Raw genomic sequence first — 25507 nt, forward strand, 5'->3', positions numbered from 1 at the left:
CTGTCTATCTCTTTATCTATCTATTGTTCTATTGTTCTGTCATTCTATCATTCTATATATACGTCCGTCCGTCTGTATGTCAGTCTGTCTGTTTGTCCGTCCGTCCATCTATCCATCCGTCTGTCTGTCTGGCTGTCTGTCTGTCTGTATAGTCTATCAGTCTGCTTGCATATTTGTCTGTGTATGTGTCTGTTCAGTCTATTTATTCATTCCTTGAGGCATTGAGGCACATTCTGGAGAATTCTTGTTCTTGATGAATGTTGTTAACACCTCACTTCAGTAAACAGACATCAATCAGCACCCTGTTTAATTCAACTCTCTTATTTCCTTCTTTTTCATTTGCATTTACAAAAATAATAATAATAATAATAATAATAAATAATAATAATAATTTTTGTAATTGTTCAAAACACTTTCAATCTGTGTTGCAAAAACAGCAAACATTACAGAAAAGCACTAGAACAGAATTCTTGAACAAGATCAAGTTTTTGATCTGTAACATTAAGATCATAAAGAATTCCATTGCTAATGGAATTCAGAACATTCTAGAAATATAATTTGTACATTATGACCTGATGTCTAATGGATTTAGAACAGCAACTTATTAGACAAGTAATTTATATGGCTAAGTCAATACATTGTACTTAACATAATGTTTCCCCCCAAAAATAATCCTAAAAAAAGAAAGAAAAAGAAAACTCTTACTCAAACACACACAAATATTTATGTAAATGTATATTAATCCCATCAAGTATATCTCCACACTGAAAAAAATAAATAAATTGGTGCAGAAGCAGTATACTTCACAAATTATTTACAAAACAAAAATTACAATTACAAAGAAATGCCAAGTAACTTAACATGAAATTAAAGTAGAATAACTTAAATAGAATTTTTTTGTACAACACAATGTTTATTAATAAATATAAGTATTTATTTAACTTAAAAAAATGTACAGTGCAGTATCTTCATGAAGAAATAAAGGTCCTCCAAGGGTCTTAAAAGCCTTTATAATTTTTCACAATGTATGTGCTATTGCTTTTCACTTTATACTTTTAAAGATTTTAAACCAAATGCCATTTATTGTGCCACTTTCATATTAAGGAAACTATATATTTCCATCTAGTGGTTACTAATTGTAATTTCATGACTTCACACTTGTGAAAAAAAAAAAAGTGAAAGTCGTGACATTTGCTAAGTATGGTAACCCATACTCAGAATTGGTGCTCTGCATTTAACCCATCCAAGTGCTCCGGCATCCTTCGGGCAACTACTCCAAGTCTCTAACCATTAGGCCACAGCTGCCCCTAGCTTCTTCAGCTTGCCCCTATTCTTATTTAAATAATTTGTATATATTTAAGAACATATTGCATGCTCTTTTTAACATTTATGATACATTTGATTATAATGATTTTAAAACAGGGTTATTCAAACTAGATTTAGATGGTCTGAGAAACAGGAAAGTGTGAAGTTTGTAGTAATGGACAGCCTGGGATACGGTCCTCTTGTTTTGAAGCAAAGGATGTGGCTTGATGTGGGACTGGACTTCACAGACTCACTGCTGCTCCTCCCACCACCAATGAAAACTACACACACAGCCCCTGAGCAGACATCACACACACACACACACAAACAGCCAGGGGGGCTAGCAGACTAAATCAGGATATGACATCATACACAGGAAGGGAAGCCAAATAACTTTTCAGCTAGTTTTTTTGGTCTGTTATGTCATATTCCTATCTGCGTTTTGGAGGGTAGAGAGAGGCTGATGAGTGCCAGGAAGGATCCTCTCGAGACAGTTTGGATTTGCTCTGTTCCCTTTTGGAGAGAACAGGAGAACGAGGAAATCTTTCCAGGTTTCCCACAACATTCCAAGTGTCTACAGCAGGACTAACGACTGGTGTTTAAGGTAAGGAGCTTAAAGTCTACAGTTTTACTTTTTTTCATATGTTTTCATTGATAAGATGCCACTTTTGTTTTCATGCTCTGTGTTAAAGCAGTAATGTGAAAAAGCGTGTTCAGTCACGTTTGTTGTAGTGGTGGACAAATAACTCCTCTGTCCTTTTCTTCCACACATATTGAATGAATCGAGTTAAAACCAGCCTCGAAACTGAGACTTTTATGTTTATTATAAAGTCTACAAAGTTACTGGATACTAACAGTGCTATGATAAATCATTTTATAGAAACCGAAAACATATAAAAGATGTTCTGTTTTCATATAAAAACAATTATGGAAATGTAGGCTTTTATAGTGCCTTTTTATGGCGTGAAAATTCATTATCATTTACAGCAACAAGTGTCAGAAACAGACCTCAAAAATATCTCTCTTTTTATTTTTTACATTTAGGGAAGGAGAGAGAAACAGAAAGGGAAAGAAAAACAAGACTTGTGAAAGAGACAAAAGAAAGGATTGGCTAAAACACAGTTTTAGGCAAGGTTTGATTGTACGGCTGAACAGACGCTTTGAAATCAAGAAATGTATATTATTTCAGCCACTTCCAACAAACATGAGAAGTTATGAAAATGATGATGTGAATAAAACAACACAAAGGGAAACGAAATGCATAGAGAGGAAGGAAAGAAATGTTTGTGGTGGTCTGTTTAAACTACTATTCAAAAGTGTGGGGCCAATACTTTTTTTTTTCTCTCTAGAAAGGGCCCAGGGATTCATAAGAGTGAAAAAATTCCACCATCCACATCCTGACTGGCTCGGACGACTCGGTCACCCTGCTCCGTTCAGCAATGGCTCAGTGCTTGGGTCAGGTCTTCAGCAAAGACAAAACATTCCGGCCTCGGAAGCGATTTGAACCTGGAACCCAACGCTTTGAGCTGTACAAAAGAGCCCAGGCATCTCTGAAATCAGGCCTGGACTTGAGGAAAGTGGTGCAGCTGCCAGACGGGGAGAACATTAATGACTGGATAGCTGTGCACGTGGTGGATTTCTTCAATCGAATCAACCTCATCTACGGGACCATGAGCGAGTTCTGCACTGAGAAGAGCTGTCCCATCATGTCTGGAGGGCCACGTTATGAATACAGGTGGCAGGATGGGGATCAGTATAAGAGGCCCACCAAACTGCCTGCTCTTATGTACATGAACCTCCTGATGAACTGGATCGAGTCCCTCATCAATAATGAGCACATCTTTCCTACACGAGTAGGTGCGCAACGTCAAATCTGTGTTAATTTTTTACATAGTTAAATACCAGATAATATGTCCTTTTCACTGAATAAAATGTTATATTTTATTAATTAAAAATTGAATATGTGTATATATACAGTGTATCATGGGAATGTTCTTTATTTTTTGTAATTTAATTAAAAAAAAAAACTTGTTTTAGATTCATTGCACACAAATATTTCAAGATTTTTAGTTTTAATTATGATTTGTTACAAATTGCAGCTTAAGAAAATAAAAAAAAATCAGTATCTCAAAAAATGTCAATATTTTCACAAAGATCAGTCAAAGAAAGATTTACAAAACAGAAATGTTCAAGATCTCCAAATCAGGTTTATGCACTCAATACTTGGTTGGGGCTTGTTTTTCACGAATTACTGCTTTAATGTTGCGTGGCATGGAGGCGATCATCCTGTGGCACTGCTGAGGTGTTATTGAAGCCCATTGCTTTGATAGTGCCTTCAGCTCTTCTGTATTGTTTGTCAGATGTTACTTATCTTCCTCTTCACAATACCGCATAGAATTCTCTGTGAGGTTCAGGTCAGGTGAGTTGGCTGGCTAATCATCACAGTAATATAATGGTCAGCAAACCACTTGGAAGTGGTTTTGGCACTGTGGGCAGGTGCTAAAGTCCTGCTGCAAAATGAAATCAGCATCTCTATAAAGCTTGTCAGCAGATGAAAGCATAAAGTTCTCCATAATCTCCTGGTAGATGGCTGCATTGACTTTGGACTTGATAAAACACAATGGACCAACACCAGCAGACGTCACGGCTCCTAAATCATATCAGACTTCAGAAACTTCACACTTGACTTCAAGCAGCTTGGATTCTGTGCCTCTGCCGTCTTCCTCCAGACTCCACACCTTGACTTCCAAATGAAATACTAAATCTCATCTGAAAAGATGACTGTGGACCACTGAGCAACAGTCCAGGTCTTGTTCTCCTTACCCCAGGTGAAATGCTTCTAATGTTTTTTCTGGTTCAGGAGTGGCTTAGTTCTAGGAATCTGACAGCTGTAGCCCTTTTCCTGAAGACGTCTGAGTGTGGTGACTCTTGATGTGCTGACTCCGGCTTCAGTCCACTCCTTGTGAAGCTCTCCCAAGTTCTTGAATCGGCTTTTCCTGACAATCTTCACAAGACTGTGGTCATTCCTGTTGCTTGTGCACCTTTTCCCACCATACTTTTTCCTTCCAGTCAACTTTCTATGAACATATATTGATACAGCACTCTGTGAACAGCCAGCCCTTTCAGCGATGACCTTCTGTGGCTGACACTCCTTGTGGAGGGTGTCAATGATCGTCTTCTGGACAACTGTCAAGTCAGTAGTCGTTCCCATAACTGTGGTTGCATGTTCTAAACTTGCCCAAGAGGTACCCCATATTTATACTCAAAATTAATCAAACTAATCGAGCTCAAAATTGAAAATTTACATTTTTTGAGATACTGATTTTTTTTCCCTAAGCTGTAAGTCGTAACCATCAGAATTAAAACCAAAAAAACTCTTGAAATATTTCAGTTTGTGTGCAATGAATTTAGAATATGAGAAAGTTAGCTTTTTTATTTTAAATTAAATAACAAAAAAATAAATACTGTACCTTTTCCATGATATTTTCATTTTTTAGATGCACCTGTATATATACACTGAACAATTAAATTATAAATGCAACACTTTTGTTTTTGCCCCCAATTTTCATGAGCTGAACCTATTTATTTTCAAATATTGTTCACAAATCTAAATCTGTGTTAGTGAGCACTTCTCCTTTGCCGAGATAATCCATCCACCTCACAGGTGTGGCATATCAAGATGCTGATTAGACAACATGATTATTGCACAGGTGTGTCTTAGGCTGGCCACAATAAAAGTCCACTCTAAAATGTACAGCTAATCCACAAATCACATGTGTGCCGAACCATGGGGCCCGGTCCGTTCGGATCCGGATCATCTACGACCCGTTGCACCCCTAATTCAGACCGTATATTTCTGTTTAAGTTTTTACAGTTTTTTTTCTTTCTTTTTTTTTTCTTTGTTGTGGACACACCTATTTGTTATTGACCTTTAAGCTGTTTCAGTAAATTGCTATGAAATTTATGACATATTAATAAATGAGCTATGAATAGAAATAGAAATAGACAAAAATGGTTAGTTGTAAAAATATTAAAGGATTAAATGGGTTGAGAAATGGTCCAGTTAAAGGGATACTCCATCCCAAAATGAACGTTTTGTCATTAATCACTTTACCCCCATGTCGTTCCAAACCCGCAAAAGCTTTGTTCATCTTCAGAACATAATTTAAGATATTTTGGATGAAAACCGGGATGCATTTCTTTGCTTACAAACAGTATTCTCTTGGCTTCATAATGTTAAGATTGAACCACTGATGGCAGATGGACTATTCTGACAACATCTTTCATACTTTTCTGGACTTTGACAGTGTAACTTACTTGGCAGTCTATGGGACAGTCACAAGCCTCCCGGTTTTTATCCAAAATATCTTGAATTGTGTTCCGAAGACGAACAAAGCTTTTACAGGTTTGGAACGACATTGGGGTAAGTGATTAAAATTTTCATTTTGCGGTGGATTATCCCTTTAAGTTTCTCAGAAATTGCTGTAAATTTGTGGGGCCTGGACCACCAGACGTACTTCTGTCTGAAAAAAATATTACTGGATAGAGTTACAGAAGCTATACTTAAAAGCACTGCCAACAATTCATAATTCCACAGGCTGAACTACTGGCCAAAAACCCTCAAAAACTCAGTAGGCTTTTTCTCCTTAATATCATAAATATCATTAGATTTTTCTCATTTCTCAAGAAAATCATATAACATCTTGAATGCAATGTGATATAAGTGTTGTATTCTTCTGTTTAGGAGTCCCTTTTCCTAAGAACTTTCAGCAAGTGTGCAAAAAGATACTGAGCCGCTTGTTTCGGGTGTTTGTGCACGTGTACATCCATCACTTCGACATGATCTGTAGTATGGGAGCTGAGGCTCACATCAACACCTGCTACAAACACTACTTCTACTTCATCTCTGAGTTCAGTCTCATCGACCATTCGGAGTTGGAGCCGCTGGTGAGAGCACTGTACTTTCATTACTGAGGCCATGTACACACTGTCAGCAGCTAGAGTCGGTTGTCAGTTTAACTTGAGGCACTAACTAAAACTAAAATAAAAAATATATAATAAAAAAAAATAGTTTCTCAGTGATACCATTTAGTGCTTAATTTTGTTCAATACACACACATCAGTAATTTACAGCAGTGACAACAGCGTTCTACAACTGAATTAACTCCCAAAAAATTCAGGTAGTGACGACTACATTTACAGAAATTCGACTCAGTTTGTACGGAACTGAACAACTTAACACATAACACATATTATTATTGCAACCAAAGAATCATCATTTTCTGTGATTGTAACTAAACCACAACAGATCCATTGTGTTTTGTTTATGTTTATGTGCTCTTTAAGGGTTGCCATGTCCACTTATTATGTCTATCAAGCGTTTAGGCTCGGCTCATAAAGCGATCCAATATATGGAGTTAATAAAGTAGGCAGGTGCAGGTTACTCTATTTTACCATATGGCTTATTTGCAAGGTATTGTGTTTGGATTTGAGTTTATTATGGACTTTTCTTTATGTTTTTTTTTTTAAAGCAAGATCTGTCAAAACCAGTGAGTCAAAATGTACCCTGTAATTTCTTGCACCGCACATACAAAAAAGATTACTGTGATATGTGTTTATAAACGTCATTAACAACTAGTTGTTCAGTTTGGTCTGAACTGTGTGTGCACAGAACATGATTAAGCACTAAAAGGTGAATAGACAACCAAATTTAACTGAAGTGTGTATGTTGCCAATGTGCTATAATAATAACTGGTATTAGACACAAAATAATAAATCATGATAGTGGCAATTAGCAGAATTTTCTGCTCTTTAGCTAACTTGTAGGTTTTATGAAAAACTATGCTGACAGCACAATGCAAATGTGGTGTTTTTGTCATAATAACTTGGACTTCTCTGTCTTCGCAGAAAGAAATGACAGAGAGGATCTGCCACTGAAAGATGTGGAGAACAGATGGGAATCCAAATGACCAAAAAGACAATGTACTTGAGGTCTGATCTAAGATCAGGCGAGATCAGAGACTCACAAATGAGCTAAACTGCAACACATCCTTGCTTCAGTATGACTGAAAAACTGTGGTTCCAGTAATTCAACACGTTCTTGAGACAGTATATGTTTAAATTATGCACAGTAGCTCAAATTCTGCAGCACTGATATGAAATGATGCATTGATTGCTTAGTATTGCGTTCATTTTGGGCATTTGACCATGTGACTTCAAAGATATGAAAAAATGTGTTCCTGAGAGAAACGTCTTGAAATTATATGTCTAAAACTTCTGCTAAGTTACAGAGGTCACGTTCTAGCTTTGCCGTATCTGTGCCAGTGCAGGGGCAGAAGCTTTATTTTTACTTTATTTTATTTAAACAGGGCATGTACAGTAAGATTTTTTCCCAGAGCTATTAACTAGTGACTGATGATGAATAGTACTCAGCACTATTTTTCTTATTTCAGACATTTTGTTCTGACAATGTACTGTTTCTGCCTATGTATTTTTTGCATGCAAGTTTGAAATACAAACAATTTAAATGTATAGAAAGACTCTTTTTTTTTAAGTCAAGATACATTTTTGTTGTTGCTATGGACTACGTTGACAACAGTGATGTAGAAACTTACACTGTTAATGAACCTGAGAGAAAACAGATTTCAGAATGAGCGATTAATTTTTAGCAAGAAAAAAAAAGTGTTTAAAAGCTTGTTGTTTTGTAGAACATCACAGTTATGTATGATATGAGAATAGTAAGGCCTGTAGATAGGGAGTACATGTCATTTAAGAAGAATATAAGTATATTTTCAGAATGACAATTTATTTTCTTTTTTTTGTAGCCAGTAAGCTTGCCAGTTAGCATCAGCTAACAATATTTTTTCATTATAATTTTGTAAATCATGATTACTGATGATAATCATGATAATCATTTTACATTTTAAGCTACACTCCATGGTCTCATTTTGATGTAAATGTATAAAGCAAATTGCTCTGTCAGACTGGGGGCATTTTTTATTTTTGTTACAAATCTAATAACATGAAAACTCTGGACATTTTTCATACTTGGATTGTAATTTATGTCATTGCCACTAAAAATTATTGGCTTTTCTGGACACACACAAAAAAATCACATGGTTCTTAGGTTTTCCCCCACTCTACACTTATAATAATTATGCATTTTCCAGGCCTTAACAATTTTGTTTTCATTTCCAGGTTTCTCAGGATGATGGCAACATTAAAATAATACCATATTTAGAAAATAACCCATTTACTAACCTAATTACTAAATTAACACTGTAAATAGGAAACAAATTACACATAGAAAACTTTAATGGCAGAAAATTTCAAATTAAACTCCAGGATTACTAAAACTGAAACTAAAATGAAAACCATAAAAAAAATCCTTAATTGAAAAAAATATATAGTTTAACTGAACTAAAATTAAATATCAAAAAAGTTTTATTTTAGTTACCAAAGCAACACTTCTCATTTTAATTTAGTGTAAATTATCAAAAGTTTTATTTTAGCTAGTTACCAAAGCAACACTTCTCAAAATAACTAAAACGTAAATAAAAATAATAATTAAAAAAGCTACTAAAATGGCAACCCAATAAGAATTACTAGTACTTTCAAATATATAAATAATTAAAAATAAGCATGAATTCAACATTTGAAAAAGAATATTGAGCCAAAATTAAATATTAATAAAACATATTCATTATAATATCTCAATGATACCATAATAACACCGAAACCAAACTCACTACAAGTCACACTATCGGTTGCGTAACGTTGACTACTTTTTATAGTGACTCTCTGCTAAGGACACGGTAGTCAGCATTCACATTAAAAGATCGAGTTTCACTCCGTTGAACTTGGTTGGAGTCTAATAGTTTAATTTGAGCGTATTCCTCCTTATATTAGCTCCAGTCTGTCCATGAGACCGGTATTTCTCCAGTACGAAATACAAATACATGAATGATTCAAGGCGGCAGCAATGTCTTAGAATATAAATAGTAATTAGGTCATGCTTACGTCATATGGCAATTTCCCTCGTTCGTCCAGTCACGTAGCCTACTTAATATTCATGAGCCCACTCGAGGGCAGTCTGCGCGTTTGGGGTGGTGCTGTTGTGTTTGTGTGTTGTCCTCCTCCTCTTCCTCCTCGTCACTGCTGCTGTTAAGCGCGGGATGATGGCGGAGGCTATCGCGGCACAGCTAGACTCATTCGGCCGCAGTTTCCAGGTTTGAGTCTTTTTTTTTAACATGCATAAATTATATGTATGTAATTGTTATTTTACGTGAGCTCAAGTAGCTTCTACTAAATTAAGCTTGCTGATTACGCGTGTGGCTGTGTTGGTCGCTCAATTCGCGCCAGTGAATTGTTGGGTTTATGCACCTGGGTCGAAAGTTATTCAAAAACAATCTTTTCGGTTAACACTATCACAGTTCTGCTGACATTACTTGGACATTGCTACACTTCATAGTTATCTGACATTTGTTTGCTTTTCCTAGTAACTTATTTAACGTTCAGTCAACGTTCTTTTTTAAAGGAACAGTTCACTCAAAAAATAATTCTGTCATTGATTGAGCCAGACAGGGTCTTCGTGGATCATTAAAGAGGGACTGACACGGACACCCTCCATTAACTTGTGCATCTTGTCTTCACAGAGAGAGAAAAAAATGTTTGGGTTTGGAATATATGTGTTAAAATAACGTGGATGATCTGTTTCGTTCGGTCAGTGTTAAATTGCAGCTACTGTTGCTTTAAATATGTTAATTTTTTTCTGCTGATATGCTGACCCAATATTCCTGCATATTACTCAACAACCGTTATTATTTATTAACGAATGGCGATATCTCTTATACTACGATTGATATTGATATTATTTTCCGTTACGCCACGTCATTTAATCCACCTCAATGTAAAACAGTAATATATCCTGGTCAGTGTGCTGGATTTTCCCCTCAACAGACAGATGATAAGAGCTTGACTAGACACGTCATGACATTAATATCGCTTCTTTTTATTATTATTATTAAATGCTTGTAGAAGATAACAGCAAAACACAAAAAATAAAAATAAATTTGAAATCGCTTCTCAATGCGGAAACTCGCGCTCAGGTGACGAGATCTAGCACAGGCGTTTCGTGGTAGATATGGGGAGAAGTTCTTTAGTCATGATAGGCTTGTTCAGAGTGAGACATCTGATAAGTGCACGCTGCAAGTGTACACTTCCTCTTCCTCCGATAAAAGTTAATGTTTGACACTGAAGTGCTAACTCAAAATATCAGGATCATTTAGTCTTCCACAACTTTTTTTTGTGATGGAAATGTAACGATCAGTTAGACTTTAAACCTTTATGGGGGCGCATATAAAGCACTCAAGTTCACCTCAGTGTTTGCGAATGGCAGTGACCTTCTGGCTCTTGCTCACTTCACTGGAAATGCTCAAATAAACAAACTTTGCGATTGCGTTTTGGTTTTATGCTTGATGCTTTACATAATGCAAGTAAGATTTTATTTTTATTTTCAGCAGCTTTGGTTCCGGAAGTATTTTTCCCATTCGTTTTCACATAGGGATGTTTAAAAAGTCTTTATGGCATGAACCAAAGCAACTAGTGGTTCTGATTCTCTTGTTTTGATGGTAAATGTTTCTCTCTTTCTCTCAGATAACCAGTGGTGCTCTGGCATCTGGACCAGTGGAGAGCCTTGGTCTGATCTCTCATGCCTCCAACAGCCCCGCAGGTTACGAAACCTTTAAAAACACATCCTTCAAATCATGCAATCCTTTCAAAGACTAAATTGTCACAGAGTACTTAAGAATTTTTGAAGCAATATCTTTGGTTTTGTGGTTTAGGATTAGGAATGGAGAGCAGTCAACCAATCGCCATCACAGACCTGGGTACACGGCGGAAGAAGAAACGCAGAACTCGTGCCACAGACAGTTTCACTGGCAAATTTAGTGGTACTGAACCATCTAGAAGACTACTAAAACCCTTATTAATCCTCATAACGTGCACCTTCTTGTTCTATGCTTTGCCCAGCATTTTCAGTCTGTATAATCTGTATCGTGCATCATCAGATCTTACAAAATGTTTGATTGCATATCCTCCCAACGTTTCCTGATTGGGTAAGGTGTGAGTCAATTCACAAGTGTGTGTGTATGTGTTGTAGATCTGTACAAGCTGACAGACGAGCTGCTGGGTCAGGGAGCTTATGCTAAAGTCCAGGGCTGTGTGAGTTTACAGAACGGCAATGAATATGCTGTGAAGGTGAGGAGTGAGTAACAGGGTTTCTGCGGGAATTAAAAAGGTTGTTAAAACTCTTAATTCATCCTTTCACAAAATTAAAGCCTTAAAAAGGTAGAAAAGTCTCAATTTCATTAAAGTCTTGGCATAAAATGTTGCATGCATGGCAAAAAAAAAATTAAATTTCACTCAATATTTTTGTCTTGTTTTCCAGTAAAAATATGCTTAAATCAAATACATTTGCTTGAGATGCAGAATAGTAAGATTTGAAGGCTTGATTTCTGAGAAACTGAACAAAATGAAGTGAGTTTGTTTAAAACAAGAACAAATATCTGTCAGTGGGGAATGAAAACTTGTTTTCCCTTTGAGTTAAGCTGATTTTTCTGAGACGATTGTCAGATATTTTATTGTATTTATTTTTTTCATGAACTTATCTTAATTTTGATAAATGTCACAGAAATCATGACTTATACTATTTTGCTTATAAAATAGTAAATGTAAATGTTTCTTGATTTAAGAATGTTTTGACATTTTACAGGAAACAGAATTTCTTTTTATATAAAAAGTAAGTATATGTCATGCAGGTTTTTCATTTTTCAGCAAATTATCCCTTTATTTTTTTTATATGAAAATGTTTATTTTATGTATATATATATTTTTTTAATAAAATGATGCTCCAAATAAAAAAATAAAACTGCCAGCAGGTTGTAGTTGATGTCTTTATGAGTAAGTCAGCCCTCTTTATTTTCATTATATTCAAACCATAAAAATAATGGAGATCGGTTGGAAAACTTTGAAGTGTTTCTAATACAACACATCGTTTTGCTTTGTCAAACAAACATAATAAATGACTTTGAGTGTAACGTGTGGTTACATTTCTCAGATAATCGAGAAGAAAGCTGGTCACACTCGCAGTAGAGTTTTCAGAGAGGTGGAGACGCTTTACCAGTGTCAAGGAAATAAGTATGATCCTATTCCACAATGGTTATCATACTTTGATATTTACCTGTAATTGATAAATTACTGCTTATATAAATAACATACATTGTTTGTTTCTATACAGGAACATTCTGGAGCTCATTCAGTTTTTTGAAGAGGACTGCTGTTTTTATCTGGTTTTTGAAAAGTTGCGTGGAGGTACTGTACAATTGTAAAGAGACCAAATATAGATGCATTCTCATTCTCAGGTATTTCTTTTCTGAATAGTTTTCTCTTTTCCTCTCAGGTTCCATTTTAACACACATACAGAGTCGAAAATACTTTGACGAGAGAGAGGCTAGTCATGTGGTCAGGGATATAGCACATGCACTGAACTTTCTGCACAACAAAGGTAAGTACTGTACATTTACTCTGTGGCTCACTGACCATGACTTGGCGCGTGTGTGTTTACATAGACTTCTCTCACTATTTCCAACAGGAATCGCTCACCGGGACCTAAAGCCTGAAAATATCCTGTGTGAATATACTGATAAGGTAACACATGCATTTTGACTTTGGTAACACTGTGTAGTTTTTCTGGTTACAGAAGGATTAAGGTTGGGAGAATCCAGAAAGACTAGTCAGTAAAGACAAAAAATGCATTATTTTACATCAAACATTAGTATACAGGTGCTGGTCATATAATTAGATATCATCAAAAAGTTGATTTATTTCACTAATTCCATTCAAAAAGTGAAACTTGTATATTATATTCATTCATTACACACAGACTGATATATTTCAAATATTTATTTCTTTTAATTTTGATGATTATAACTGGCAACATAGGAAAATAAGAAAATTAGAATATTGTGAAAAGGTTAAATATTGAAGACACCTGGTGCCACACTCTAATCAGCTAATTAACTCAAAACACCTGCAAAGCCTTTAAATGGTCTCTCAGTCTAGTTCTGTAGGCTACACAATCACGAGGAAGACTGCTGAACTGACAGTTGTCCAAAAGACGACCATTGACACCTAGCACAAGGAGGACAAGACACAAAAGTTCATTGCAAAAGAGGCTGGCTGTTCACAGAGCTGTGTCCAAGCACATTAAAAGAGAGGTGGTACAAAAAAAGGTGTACAAGCGATAGGGATAACCGCACCCTGGAGAGGATTGTGAAACAAAACCCATTCAAAAATGTGGGGAAGATTCACAAAGAGTGGACTGCAGCTGGAGTCAGTGCTTCAAGAACCACTACGCACAGACGTATGCAAGACATGGGTTTCAGCTGCCGCATTCCTTGTGTCAAGCCACTCTTCAACAACAGACAGTGTCAGAAGCATCTCGCTTCAAAAAGGACTGGACTGCTGCTGAGTGGTCCAAAGTTATGTTCTGATGAAAGTAAATTTTGAAATCAGGCTCCCAGAGTCAGAGTAAAGTTTCCACAGTCAGTGATGGTTTGGGGTCCCATGCCATCTTCTGGTGTTGGTCCACTGTGTTTTCTGTGATCCAAGGTCAACACGGCTGTATACCAGGAAGTTTTAGAGCACTTCATGCTTCCTGCTGCTGACCAACTTTATGGAGATGCAGATTTCATTTTCCAACAGGACATGGCACCTGCACAAAGTGCCAAAGCTACCAGTACCTGGTTTAAGGACCATGGTATCCCTGTTCTTAATTGGCCAGCAAACTTGCCTGATCCTAACCCCATAGAAAATCTATGGGGTACTGTGAAGAGGAAGATGGGATATGCCAGACCCAAGAATGCAGAAGAACTGAAGGCCACTATCAGAGCAACCTGGGCTCTCATAACACCTGAGCAGTGCCACAGACTGATCGACTCCATGCCACACTGCATTGCTGCAGTAATTCAGGAAAAAGGAGCCCCAACCAAGTATTGAGTGCTGTACATGCTCAAACTTTTCATTTTTATACTTGTTAGTTGGCCAAGATTTCTAAAAATCCTTTCTTTGTATTGGTCTTAAGTAATATTCTTATTTTCTGAGATACTGAATTTGTGATTTTCCTTAGTTGTCAGTTATAATCATCAAAATTAAAAGAAATAAACATTTGAAATATATCAGTCTGTGTATAATGAATGAATATTCAAGTTTCACTTTTTGAATGGAATTAGTGAAATAAATCAACTTCCTGATGATATTGTAATTATATGACCAGCACTTGTACATTACTAATAAAAGCTTCCATAGTAGTAGTAGCAACATTACGTGGCCCCTTGCTCTAACGTTAACCTGAAAAATGAAACGTATTAAAGCAACGCACTCATTCCATGACAGTTAACTTGGAGGCACTGGTGCGATCATTTGCATTTAACTTAAAATACTCTGTCATTACATCCTCATATAGAGTAAAACATCTTTTGAATTTTGTGTGCACTAACAATAACAACAAAACATGCTTTTGTTAAATAATGAAAGCAAACGGTTCACTTTCTGCCATCTAGGTCTCTGTGAAATTGAGTATGTAAAAAAACTTCAAAGTTCAAAGGAACAATTTATTTGATTTAATAGAAATCATTTGTAATATTGTATATACACACATCTTTTTAATGTATCCTTGCTGAATAAAAGTATAAATTTTTAAGTGAACCCAACCTTTTGATCAGTAGAGTTTGTATGTTTAAGATCATGCCAGTCTTAATTGTAACGAGTATTTTGCTTTTATTCAGGTTTCTCCTGTTAAGATCTGTGATTTTGATCTTGGGAGTGGAGTGAAGCTGAACAGTGCCTGCACCCCAATAACTACCCCTGAGCTCACCACACCAGTAACAACATCCTTATATTTGTGTTTTCAGCAACCTTGAACTGTAAAAGTGTAAAAAGCGGCATGTTTTGAGGGATGTGTTTTTTTTTCCTCTAGTGTGGCTCAGCAGAGTACATGGCTCCCGAGGTGGTCGAGGTCTTTACAGATGAGGCTTCATTCTATGATAAGCGCTGTGACCTCTGGAGCCTTGGAGTGATTCTCTACATCCTGCTCAGCGGGAGTCCTCCCTTCACTGGCCACTGCGGCACCAACTGTGGCTGGGAACGAGGAGAGACATGTCGTGCCTGCCAGGTAAGGAACACGCTAATTAAAAAATGTAGGAGTTCACGTCATCCAGGTAGACAACTTATAAGTGTTGTCCACTCCTGTTCAGAACAACCTGTTTGAGAGGATTCAGGAGGGGAAATATGAATTTGGGGATGGAGTGTGGGCTCAGATCTCAGCCGATGCCAAAGATCTGATCTCGCGGCTGCTGGTGCGAGATGCCACTCTGAGGCTGAGTGCAGCCCAGGTCCTGAAGCATCCCTGGGTGCAAGGGGTGAGACGCTAGCTCTGTTTTTCTTGAAGACTTTATAAATCCATCTGTTTAGTTGTTACTTGTTTACTTGCATTTTAATTATTTGAATAAGAGCAGTTAGATAACAAAGAGGCAGTAATTTGACACAGAATAGAGGTTGTGTAAAAGCTCTCTACTTTAGAAAAGGAAATAAATTCAAAAGTTTGGGGTAGTAATTATTAATATTATTTTTTAAGAAAGTAATACTTTTATTCAACAAAAATGCATTAAATTGTTTGCTGTTACATAAACTCTTTATTTATTAAAGAATTCTGAAAAATACAAAGCAACTGTTTTATTGATAATAATAATTGTTTCTGAAGCAGCTAATTAGCATATTATTTAGAAAATTCAATTTTGCAGGAATAAATTGCATTTTAAAATATATTTAAGAAAAAAAATGCTTAAGAGACTTCTTTCAAATCGTACCAACCCCAAAGGTTTAGTTGGTAGTATACATTGTACAAATCAAATGGAATAATAACAAAATGTATATCATATACATCATTATATAAATGTATATACTTGTCTTGAAATGTTATTGACTCATTTAAATTTTCAGAATGCTCCTGAAAGAGTTCTTTCAACTCCTCGTGTTCTACAAAGGTATTTGATTTTTGATTCAGTAGATTAAGTATATTTTCCAGTTTCTGTAATGTTTGTAACCATCTCTGGTTGAACCTACAGAAACTGCAGCACTAAAGACCTGACGCAGTTCGCAGCTGATGCCATCGCGTTCAATCGGCAGCTTTCTCAGAAGGAGGAAGAGCAGGAGGACTTTGGTGCAGTGGTCTGCTCTATGAGGCTTTCCCCTCCATCTAACTCTAGATTAGCCCGTCGCCGAGCACAATCTCAAGCACTACGCGCCAGTAACTGATGCCTACCCACTGCACAGGTGCTCCAGTTATACACATGCACAACATAGTGCATTATAGCCCTTCATACACATAACTTCTCTGGCGAACGGATGGGTTCTTGAGCAAACACACATGTATATGCACCACAGACTCAGTGATACCAACTTTGTAGCACAGGCACAGACCTTATATATACAAACCAAAAACATCCAAACATTTATAATTTATTTACAGGTCTTTCAATCTATGTAATGTGAGTATTTTGTGTTTTAAGCATCAGAAATTGTGCTTGTTTTTATATTTATGCTTATTCTTAACAAAACAAATCATTGATTCTTTTAACATTTTTAAAAACCACTCGAGTTACTGTAAAGCACAGGACTTCTTGCTTTATTTTTCTATTGTTTATTCATATAACGTCTAGCCGTAGTCTAGTTATTGTTTTGGTTTATTTGAGCAATGTAAAGCCATGCTGCCTGACAGTAACATACAGTACACATTGAGGTGTATCATTATGTATGTCTTAAGTGCAAATGCAATCCAGAGGTATTGCTGCTTTACTAAGGGTGCTCAAAAGGTGTTACATATATTTGACCAGATATTTTCTGCTCAAATAATTAGTAAATGTTGCACAGTACGTATTTTTGTCTTTTCAGATTTCAGATGATTATATTTTTTCATTTTATGTATATTTTTTTATGGTCTTGCTTGATCTCTGTTAGAGTGTTAAACATTATTTTGTTGCAAAAGTGAACTATTTTTATAAGCGTCAGGGCAATGAGCCGGTTCTGCAGCCGATTCAGTTATGAGATGGAGTATGTTTTCATTTTTTGGTTTGTATTTGGTGCAAAATGTGCCATTTTGGGAGGGGGCTGAGCTCCTTATGTGCAAAATAACCAGTTTACTCTCAATTGCCTTTTGTATTATCAAATTCAAAATCATGCATGTTTATTTTTTTCCTGTTATGTTTTGCTCAGAATGTTATTTGAGGTAAGGTGAAATGGTAAGAATTTAGTGGTTGTCCATATATTATGTATGTCCCTTTATGAGTATGTATTGGGAAACATTTCATGGACCAGGGATGACACTAGAGGGCGCTACCTCAAATTAATGCTATGTTCTCAGTATTCAGTGCTTCTGTGATACTCTAAAGGAGTAACAAAGGCTAATTTTAGGAATGGTGTCAATGGAAAGGCCATTTAACTCCTAAAAACTGGGACAGGTCAGAGGAGGTCAACTGGTTTTCCAATTTTGAGAAATAAAGTCGTTTGCACTGATACTAGAGTCTTTATTTATTGCCCTTAATACAGCAATATTGTGGATAACAATAGAAGTTTTATGAATGTATCACTATTATACTAAGTAATTGCATGATTATTCATTATAATCATATTATTTAGTTCTGTAATTCAGTAACCCCTCAACTGCGTTACACAAATCATTATCCCCCCATAAAAATTATTAACTGATCCTTATGTGACATCATTAACAGGAAGTGACATCATATAAGTCTTCTGAACAATGTGAGCAGACATAGGCAAGTTCCCACCTTCTTTTATAGCTTAAGTTATATAACTATAACTTATTAATATTGTGGTTGTCAAGCTTAATGACTCAACTATATTCAACAATATACACGATTTCGTAATATCATGCATGCCATGTGCTCTACTGTTATTCATCATTTCTGTTGCATCAAAGGTTTGCAGAAGCATGTAGTTTCGGTTACTCTTAGTGGAAGACGTTTGAAACAACCGGGGCTGCATTTCCCAAAAGCATTGTAAGCCTAAATTGATCATTGCTCCATTGGTTTTGGGAAACACATCCTTGGGGCTTTTACCATGAAGCTAGATTAGCTGGCTAGCCAGGTAAATTTCAGGTTAGTTTGCACCAATCCTGGGTTTAGGTACAATTTAAATGGCTTGGTTTTTAGCGGCATTCATTGCCATTGTAACTTACACTCCATGGCTAACCTGCTCCGGGGCAGGTTATGTTTTGGGTTGGAGATCTCAAACTGAAGTTGGACCAATCATATGTGAGATGATTGGTCAGATGTATGACACAAAGTCACTTCAGATTATCTTGCTCCAAATTAAAGGTCACTAATGCTAAAAAAAAAAAAAAAATAGAAGTCTGGCTTTAATGATAATTACGGAGTCATTTTATGATTTATGTAATTGTGATTCTTATTATTATTTATGTTTTACACAAGCATTTTTAGTTTAACGGTAATTTAGTCGTTTATTTTAAATACATTTTTATGTATACAGATCATGTAATATAAATAAGCTGTAGTATCAAAAGATTGCAATATTTTATTCATGTTCGAGTCTCTATCTTTATATATTTTCAAATGTGTAAACTAAGTTAACACGTTTCACTTGTCACTGCACTGATAGAGCAAGATTATTTATTTTATTTGTCCTTAATTTTTCATGTGACGTTTAAATTTGTCATATTCATAATCTCTTAACCTTTTGCAAAACCTTTAGTTTTGAATCATGCTGGGTCTCTCAAACTTGCTTTGTGTTGCAAGGCTCGTGATTGGCTGTTCGCCAGTGATGTCACATTCATGTGCACACGCTCCACAAACTGAAAATCAAAGCCTTGAGTTGACAAAGAAAGTTGATGAACAGCATCATGGTATCAACAAAGCCGGATTGGAGAGGTTTGGTTTTGTCAACTCAAAACTAATCCTGTAACTCTGAATTTGTTCAGCTACCATCATGGTACAGGCCCCAGGTCTCTTCCTTGGGCTGAGGGCCTCCTGGCATAACTGAGCAATTGATGGAGAAGGGCTTTGGTTAGACTGGTGACCAAGAAGCTGATGGTCACTCTAGTTTAACTCTGATCATATGTGGAGATGTGAGAAACCTACAGAAGGACAAACATCACTGCGACACTCCACTGATCTGAGCTTTATGGTGGTGTGGCCAAACTCCATCTTCAGCAGCAGGGTCTGAGTGACTCATCATAGTAAAAGGAAAGCTCAACACAGCAAAACATAGAGATAGCCTTAAAGGGGTGATATGATGTAATTGCAGATTTTCTCTTTGGAGTGTTACAAGCTCTTTGTGAATAAAAAAGATCTGAGAAGTTGAAAAGACTAAAGTCTCAAATCCAAAGAGATATTCTTTATAAAAGTTAACACTCATCCACGCCCCCCTGAAACTGTTCGTTCTAACATGCCCCCTCATTTCTACGTCACTATGTGGGATGATTTGCATAGTGCCGCCCAGATGTTCACGCAAAGAAAGGTGTACCTAAGCCGGCCGTGGTTCACTCAAGGCCACGGTGTGACGCGGTTTCGTTGAGAAAGTGAAACTACGATGTTTTTGCCTTCCAAAAGAAAACCTGACTAAATCATGTTAATATCACATCTGTAATGGGTTTTATGTTTTTGTCTCATCGCTCCGGCCAGACAAAGCATCACAGTATGTTAAGGGCCGTAATATTTCCATCAAAAGCTTGAGGCATTCGCCCAATCGCAATGTGCTGGATAGCTGGCCAATCACAGCACACCTCGCTTTTCAGACCGATGAGCTTTGTAAAAAAAAAAACAACGTGTTTCAGAAAGGCAGGGCATAGAGGAGAAACAATGTACAGTATGTGGAAAAACCTTAAACCGCATAAACACATCATTGCACCAAATACACAAAATAATGTTGGGCAGAAGGCACCTTCCAAAAGGACAACGACCCTAAGCAAACAGACAAGATAAAAAAGGTGTGGCTACGGGACAACACTGTGAATGTGCTTGAGTGGCCTAGGCAAGAGCCCAGACTTGAACACTATGGAGAGATCTGAAAATGACTGTGCACCGACGATCCCCAGCCAACTTGATGGAACTGCAATGAAAAACGGGTGAAACTGCCTAAAACTAGGTGTGCCAAGCTTGTAGCATCATATTCAAAAAGACTTGAGGCTGTAATTAGTGCCAAAGGTGCTCCAACAAAGTATTGAGCAAAGGCTGTGAATACATATGTACATGATTTTTATTTTTTATATAGGGGTATATTTATATATTTCCAAAGATTTCAAATAAAGTTATTTTCTTTTACATTGTCATTTTGGGGTATTTTTTTGTAGCATGTTGAGGAAAATAATGAATTTAATACATTTTTAAAAGACTGTTACATAAGAAAAGTGTGAAAAGGGGAAGTGCTATGAAATATAATACTCTAATTTATGCTATGTTATTGTTGTTTTTCCTGCAGTCAGGTTAATAAAACTCTGTTCAATTGCAATGTACTGTATACCTGTCTTTTTTCTTGGTTTCATAATGAAATCCAGTGTTTATAGAAAATCTTACAGTGAATTTGAGTAAAACACAACTATTTGCATGTTAAGATGTATTTGTTTCTATAACCCTGTTCCCATCTTAACCCTGTTAGTCTCAACCCCGTCACTCCTACATTTTTATTCATTTTTTAAGTTTATGAAAAAGCAATTTAATGTATGATTAACTCAGTCTGAAATGTTCAGAGCAATCATAAGAATATTTTAGTTCAAATTCTGATGTTAAGCCACTTCTTGGATCAAAAATGTTGAGGTTGCTGTCACGAAAAGTGCCCACTTCAGGCGTTTTAGTATAGCAAAAGTGTGATATTTTATGTAACTTTTATATTTAAAAATACTGAATTAGTGTAAGGGACATCTGATTAATAGAAAAATGTAGATTTAATTACAAATTTAGTCAAAAACTAAAAAGACACAAAATTGGCTAAAACACTTATAAAATTCAATACTAAAGAGAGACTATTTTCTCTCAAGAGCATTGAAATGTAGTTTCCCTTTCACCTAATTTTATTTCCCTCACCAGTTTTAGTATGTTTGCAAAAGTTGACTAGCAAACACAGTGTTTCTCAGGGGAATGAAAAGCATTGAAATATGTTTCCTCCCATGTCTAGGGCCTTTGTAGGACTTTTTTTAATGTGTGCTTATTCGTCTTGTACAACACTTTTAGCTTCGACCACATCTTGAAAATGAAAGAATTGATGAATGGTTTGAATTTGGTCCTACTGGGAAAACTAGGAAATGGGAAAAGTGAAACAGGAAACACAATACTAGGACGAAAAGCTTTCAAGTCAAAGAATACATCTGAATCCTTCACAGAAGATGTGGTGGAAGAATCTGGAACCGTCTCCGGTCTACAGATCACCATTCATGACACACCAGGATTCTCTGACATGAAGCTAAAGTAGAATGAGATTCAACAGAAATAGCAGAGCATTTTTCATAAATGTGAATCAAGTCCCTGTGTTTCAAGAAAAAAGGACACAGTGGACAAGTTACGCTGCTGCTTGCAAAAATTCTCAAGATGTGTCTCAAGAAAACAGGTGAGTCTTTTTGGAAATGTTCTGAACATTTTCACATTGGTTACAAACTCTTACTAACACATCACATTTTTTTTTTTACAGAAAAAGTAGCAGGGAAACTGGAGCAGCCTCCGCCGCAGAGATGCAAATTAATGTCTAAAAATGCTAACGAATCCACAAGGATGGTGCTTCTGGGTGCAACTGGTGCAGGAAAGAGTGCAGCTGGTAACACCATTCTGGGACAGAAGGTGTTCAAATCTGCAGTAACCAATAAATGTTTAAAGAAATGTACCACGGTTGCAGGCAGGATAGTGTCTGTAGTTGATACACCTGCTTTCTTTGACACAAAGAAGAACCCTGAGCAGTTTGTTAGAGAAAAAGCGCAAAGCATTTATTTATCCAGACCAGGGCCTCATGCTTGTCTCATTGCATTTCCTGCGAACATGAGGTTTACTGAGCGTGAGGAGCAGATTCCTCAGATGGTGCGAATACTGTTTGGAGAGGATGTGTTAAAGTACTCCATCATTGTCTTCATTCATGGGGATCAGTTAGAAGGAGGGTCCATTGAGCAACTTATTGAGGGGAACTGAGCATTAAGACATCTAGTACAGCAGAGTGGAGACAGGTATCATGTCCTCAACAATAAAAACTGTGAAGATAGAAAGCAGGTCAATCATCTGCTGCTGATGTTTGACAGAATTATAGAGCAGAATGGCAGATACTACACTAATGAGATGTTTGAAGATTCTCAACAAGGGGAAGAACAGCTGACACAAAGTGGAAGAGAAAAATATGCATACAAAGTAACTCTGGATATTCTTTATCAGGGGATAGCCCTAATATCGACTTGTCAGTCGTTGTAGTTAGTGTAGCTACTGGAGTTGGTCTTGGAGATGTTTGTGGAGCTCCTGCTATTGGTGCAGCCTTTAATGAAACTAGAAGTGACTCTGTTGATGGAATTATTGGTGCAGCTGTTGGTGGTGGTGTTGGTGGGAATGCTGAGGGAGTTGTTGGTGGTGGTGTTAGTGGGATTGCTGGTGGAGTTGATGATGGGCATGCTGGTGGAGTTGTTGGTGAAGCTGTTGTTGGGGTTGCTGGTGGAGCTTTTGGTGGAGCTATTGGTTGGATTGCTGGTGAAGTTGTTGTTAATGGGAATGCTGGTGGAGTTAAAAACTGTGAAGATAGAAAGCAGGTCAATCATCTCCTGCTGATGATTGACAATGATAGAGCAGAATGGCAGATCCTACACTAATGAGATGTTTGAAGATTCTCAACAAGGGGAAGAACAGCTGACACAAAATATGCATACAAAGTAACTCTGGATATTCTTCTTTATCAAGAGATAGCCCTTATATCGACTTGTAAGTCGTTGTAGTTAGTGTAGCTACTGGAGTTGGTCTTGGAGATGTTTGCGGAACTCCTGCTATTGGTGCAGCCATTAATGAAGCTAGTAGTGAAGCTTGTAGTGACTCTGTTGGTGGAAATACTGGTGCAGCTGCTGGTGGTGGTGTTAGTGGGATCGCTGGTGGAGTTATTGGTGGAGCTGCTGGTGAAGTTGTTGATGGAGTTGTTGATGGAGCTGTTGTTGCAATAGTTGGTGGGCTTTTGGTTTTACTTATGTTTTACTTACTGGAGGACATACTGGTGGATTGATTTGTTGTTGGATTTGTTGGTGGTGCTGTTGAAGGAGCTGCTAAAGGAGCTAATCGAGGAGCAAATAGAAGAGAGGATTTTAGGATCTAAAATAAACATTTTGGCACAGATTCATATTTGAATCCAGTTATTTTATCACCACTAAGAGATTTCCAAAGCAATTACTCGATATGTAACATTGCAGTGATCAGGCTTCTGTCGATAATTAAACAAGGCAAAGAAAGTTACAATTAGCATACTACTGGTAGTCTGTAGTACCGGAAGAAATTTGATTATTTTGATGTGAAGAGTTTTGACAAAAAACACAGTATTTGGTTAGAAATTTTTTTAATAATGAATTAGCAGGTTTACTTTGAAATAGCAAGTTGAAATCTTTCTTACGTCTTTTTTAAAATAAGTGAATAACTTTCAGTGTTTGTCTGTTAATGTATATCAGTAGTTGTTTTGTATCCATATCTAAATGTACACCTGTGCACACAATGAAATTGGCGAGTACATTACTTTCCTGATGATGATGGTGAAGCTGGAGGTGTTTTGTTGTCACCTTTAGATATCGGTCTGTGACATTAAGTTTAATTAATTATTATAGATATACACATAAAAGTATCATAAAACTGAAAAAAAGTATTGGATGGGAAGTTATGATGTTGAGACTAGAAAGATTATCTCCTCACTGCAGCATTTGTCTAGCTGTTAGAGAAATGTTAACTGCCAACAGTTCATTGATTTCTGAAAACCAGATGTTTTTTACTGCAAAATCTAATATTGCATTAAATGTCATGTTACTCAGCCAATTACTCAGATGGATATAATTGCAGGAGTTTAGACTGTAAACTTTAATTCAGCTTCCACTAACATTCATTTTAACGACTAAATGTATTTCATAAAAAATAACTGTAATGTGAATAATTTGTTGCTTCACTGAATTCAATGATGAACTGCCTTTAACTGTCATTTTGCATTATTGACACAATGTTTTCCTAATTAATGTTGTTCAGTTTCTTTGACGCAATGTATTTTGTTTAAAGCGCTATATAAATAAAGGTGACTTGACTTCATGTAGTGTTTTTTATGCTTTTGAAGTATTTTCTCTTTTTGATATTAATAAAGCTTTTTGTTGACATTTTTGCATGACTTCTGTAACCCTGTTTTTCTCTAAATATGAAAAGAAGATAACCACACTTTCAACGAGTTTAGATTAAAATATTTATTACACCGAACAAAAGATTAGAATCACAGGACTGTGTTTTTTAATTTCTTTGTTAGAACAAATCAAAATGGATCTTCTGGCATTCACTACAGTAACCTCACCATTTTACTACTAATTTGCATACTAAGACAAACTATTCAGGTGATTTTTAACAGAGACATGAACAACTTTTACTCATACACGTCTTTGACCAATGAATTTCCAAAAATGTTCAGTCTTGATTACTGAATAATGTTTTCAACAACACTTAGAGGTCAAAGGCTGGCAAACACAAGCTACTGTAGTATTCGGCACTAACAGGGAAGTGTGAGATTTCGACTAAATAATGGTTAGGCTATTTCTAATATGCAAAAAAGCATTTCATATTTAGGCTATTATTCTCTATAAAAGATGACAAGCTACAGACTTGCCACCTGTACCACACTTGTTTTATATGTTACATATAAAACAAACACATTCTGGATAATAAGGCGTATTTATGTAAATGCAATTTTATAGGCCTATGTATCCTAAAGTAGTTCATTTGGCCAAAATCTTCCAGATCACTATTCAGTTTTTCCTCTGCACAGTATAATCAGAGATGGGTAGATTACAAATTGTAATCTGTTTTTGATTCCAAATTCCATGACAATGTAATCCATTATTTCACATTTTGATAATATAATCAGG

The 25507-nt window shown here is 36.4% G+C and overlaps 2 protein-coding genes and 1 pseudogene across 5 annotated transcripts; all 3 read left to right on the top strand.

The window, feature by feature from the left end:
• Positions 1 to 1511: 1511 nt before the first annotated feature.
• Positions 1512 to 7947, top strand: mob3c (MOB kinase activator 3C). 3 transcript variants are annotated; one of them, XM_059529170.1, is made up of 4 exons: positions 1517 to 1909; positions 2655 to 3162; positions 6050 to 6252; positions 7213 to 7947. In XM_059529170.1, the coding sequence occupies exons 2-4, from the start codon at positions 2745 to 2747 to the stop codon at positions 7240 to 7242; spliced, it is 651 nt and encodes a 216-aa protein (XP_059385153.1). In that variant the 5' UTR covers positions 1517 to 1909; positions 2655 to 2744; the 3' UTR covers positions 7243 to 7947. The 3 variants fall into 3 exon arrangements, with proteins under 3 accessions (XP_059385154.1, XP_059385153.1, XP_059385152.1); XM_059529169.1 differs by having other exon boundaries at positions 2677 to 3162; XM_059529171.1 differs by lacking the exon at positions 7213 to 7947 and having other exon boundaries at positions 1512 to 1909; positions 2677 to 3158.
• A 1446-nt stretch (positions 7948 to 9393) lies between these two features.
• Positions 9394 to 17934, top strand: mknk1 (MAPK interacting serine/threonine kinase 1). Of its 2 annotated transcripts, XM_059529173.1 has the most exons (13): positions 9394 to 9533; positions 10960 to 11035; positions 11148 to 11255; positions 11465 to 11562; positions 12422 to 12501; positions 12602 to 12675; positions 12764 to 12868; positions 12956 to 13011; positions 15150 to 15245; positions 15341 to 15535; positions 15618 to 15782; positions 16363 to 16406; positions 16488 to 17934. In XM_059529173.1, the coding sequence occupies exons 1-13, from the start codon at positions 9480 to 9482 to the stop codon at positions 16675 to 16677; spliced, it is 1341 nt and encodes a 446-aa protein (XP_059385156.1). In that variant the 5' UTR covers positions 9394 to 9479; the 3' UTR covers positions 16678 to 17934. The 2 variants fall into 2 exon arrangements, with proteins under 2 accessions (XP_059385156.1, XP_059385155.1); XM_059529172.1 differs by having other exon boundaries at positions 12764 to 13011.
• Positions 17935 to 21977: 4043 nt separating this feature from the next.
• Positions 21978 to 22880, top strand: LOC132118974 (GTPase IMAP family member 9-like; annotated as a pseudogene).
• The last annotated feature ends 2627 nt before the right edge of the window (positions 22881 to 25507 follow it).

Source organism: Carassius carassius, chromosome 38, assembly GCF_963082965.1.
Source record: "Carassius carassius chromosome 38, fCarCar2.1, whole genome shotgun sequence".
Classification (NCBI taxonomy): domain Eukaryota; kingdom Metazoa; phylum Chordata; class Actinopteri; order Cypriniformes; family Cyprinidae; genus Carassius; species Carassius carassius.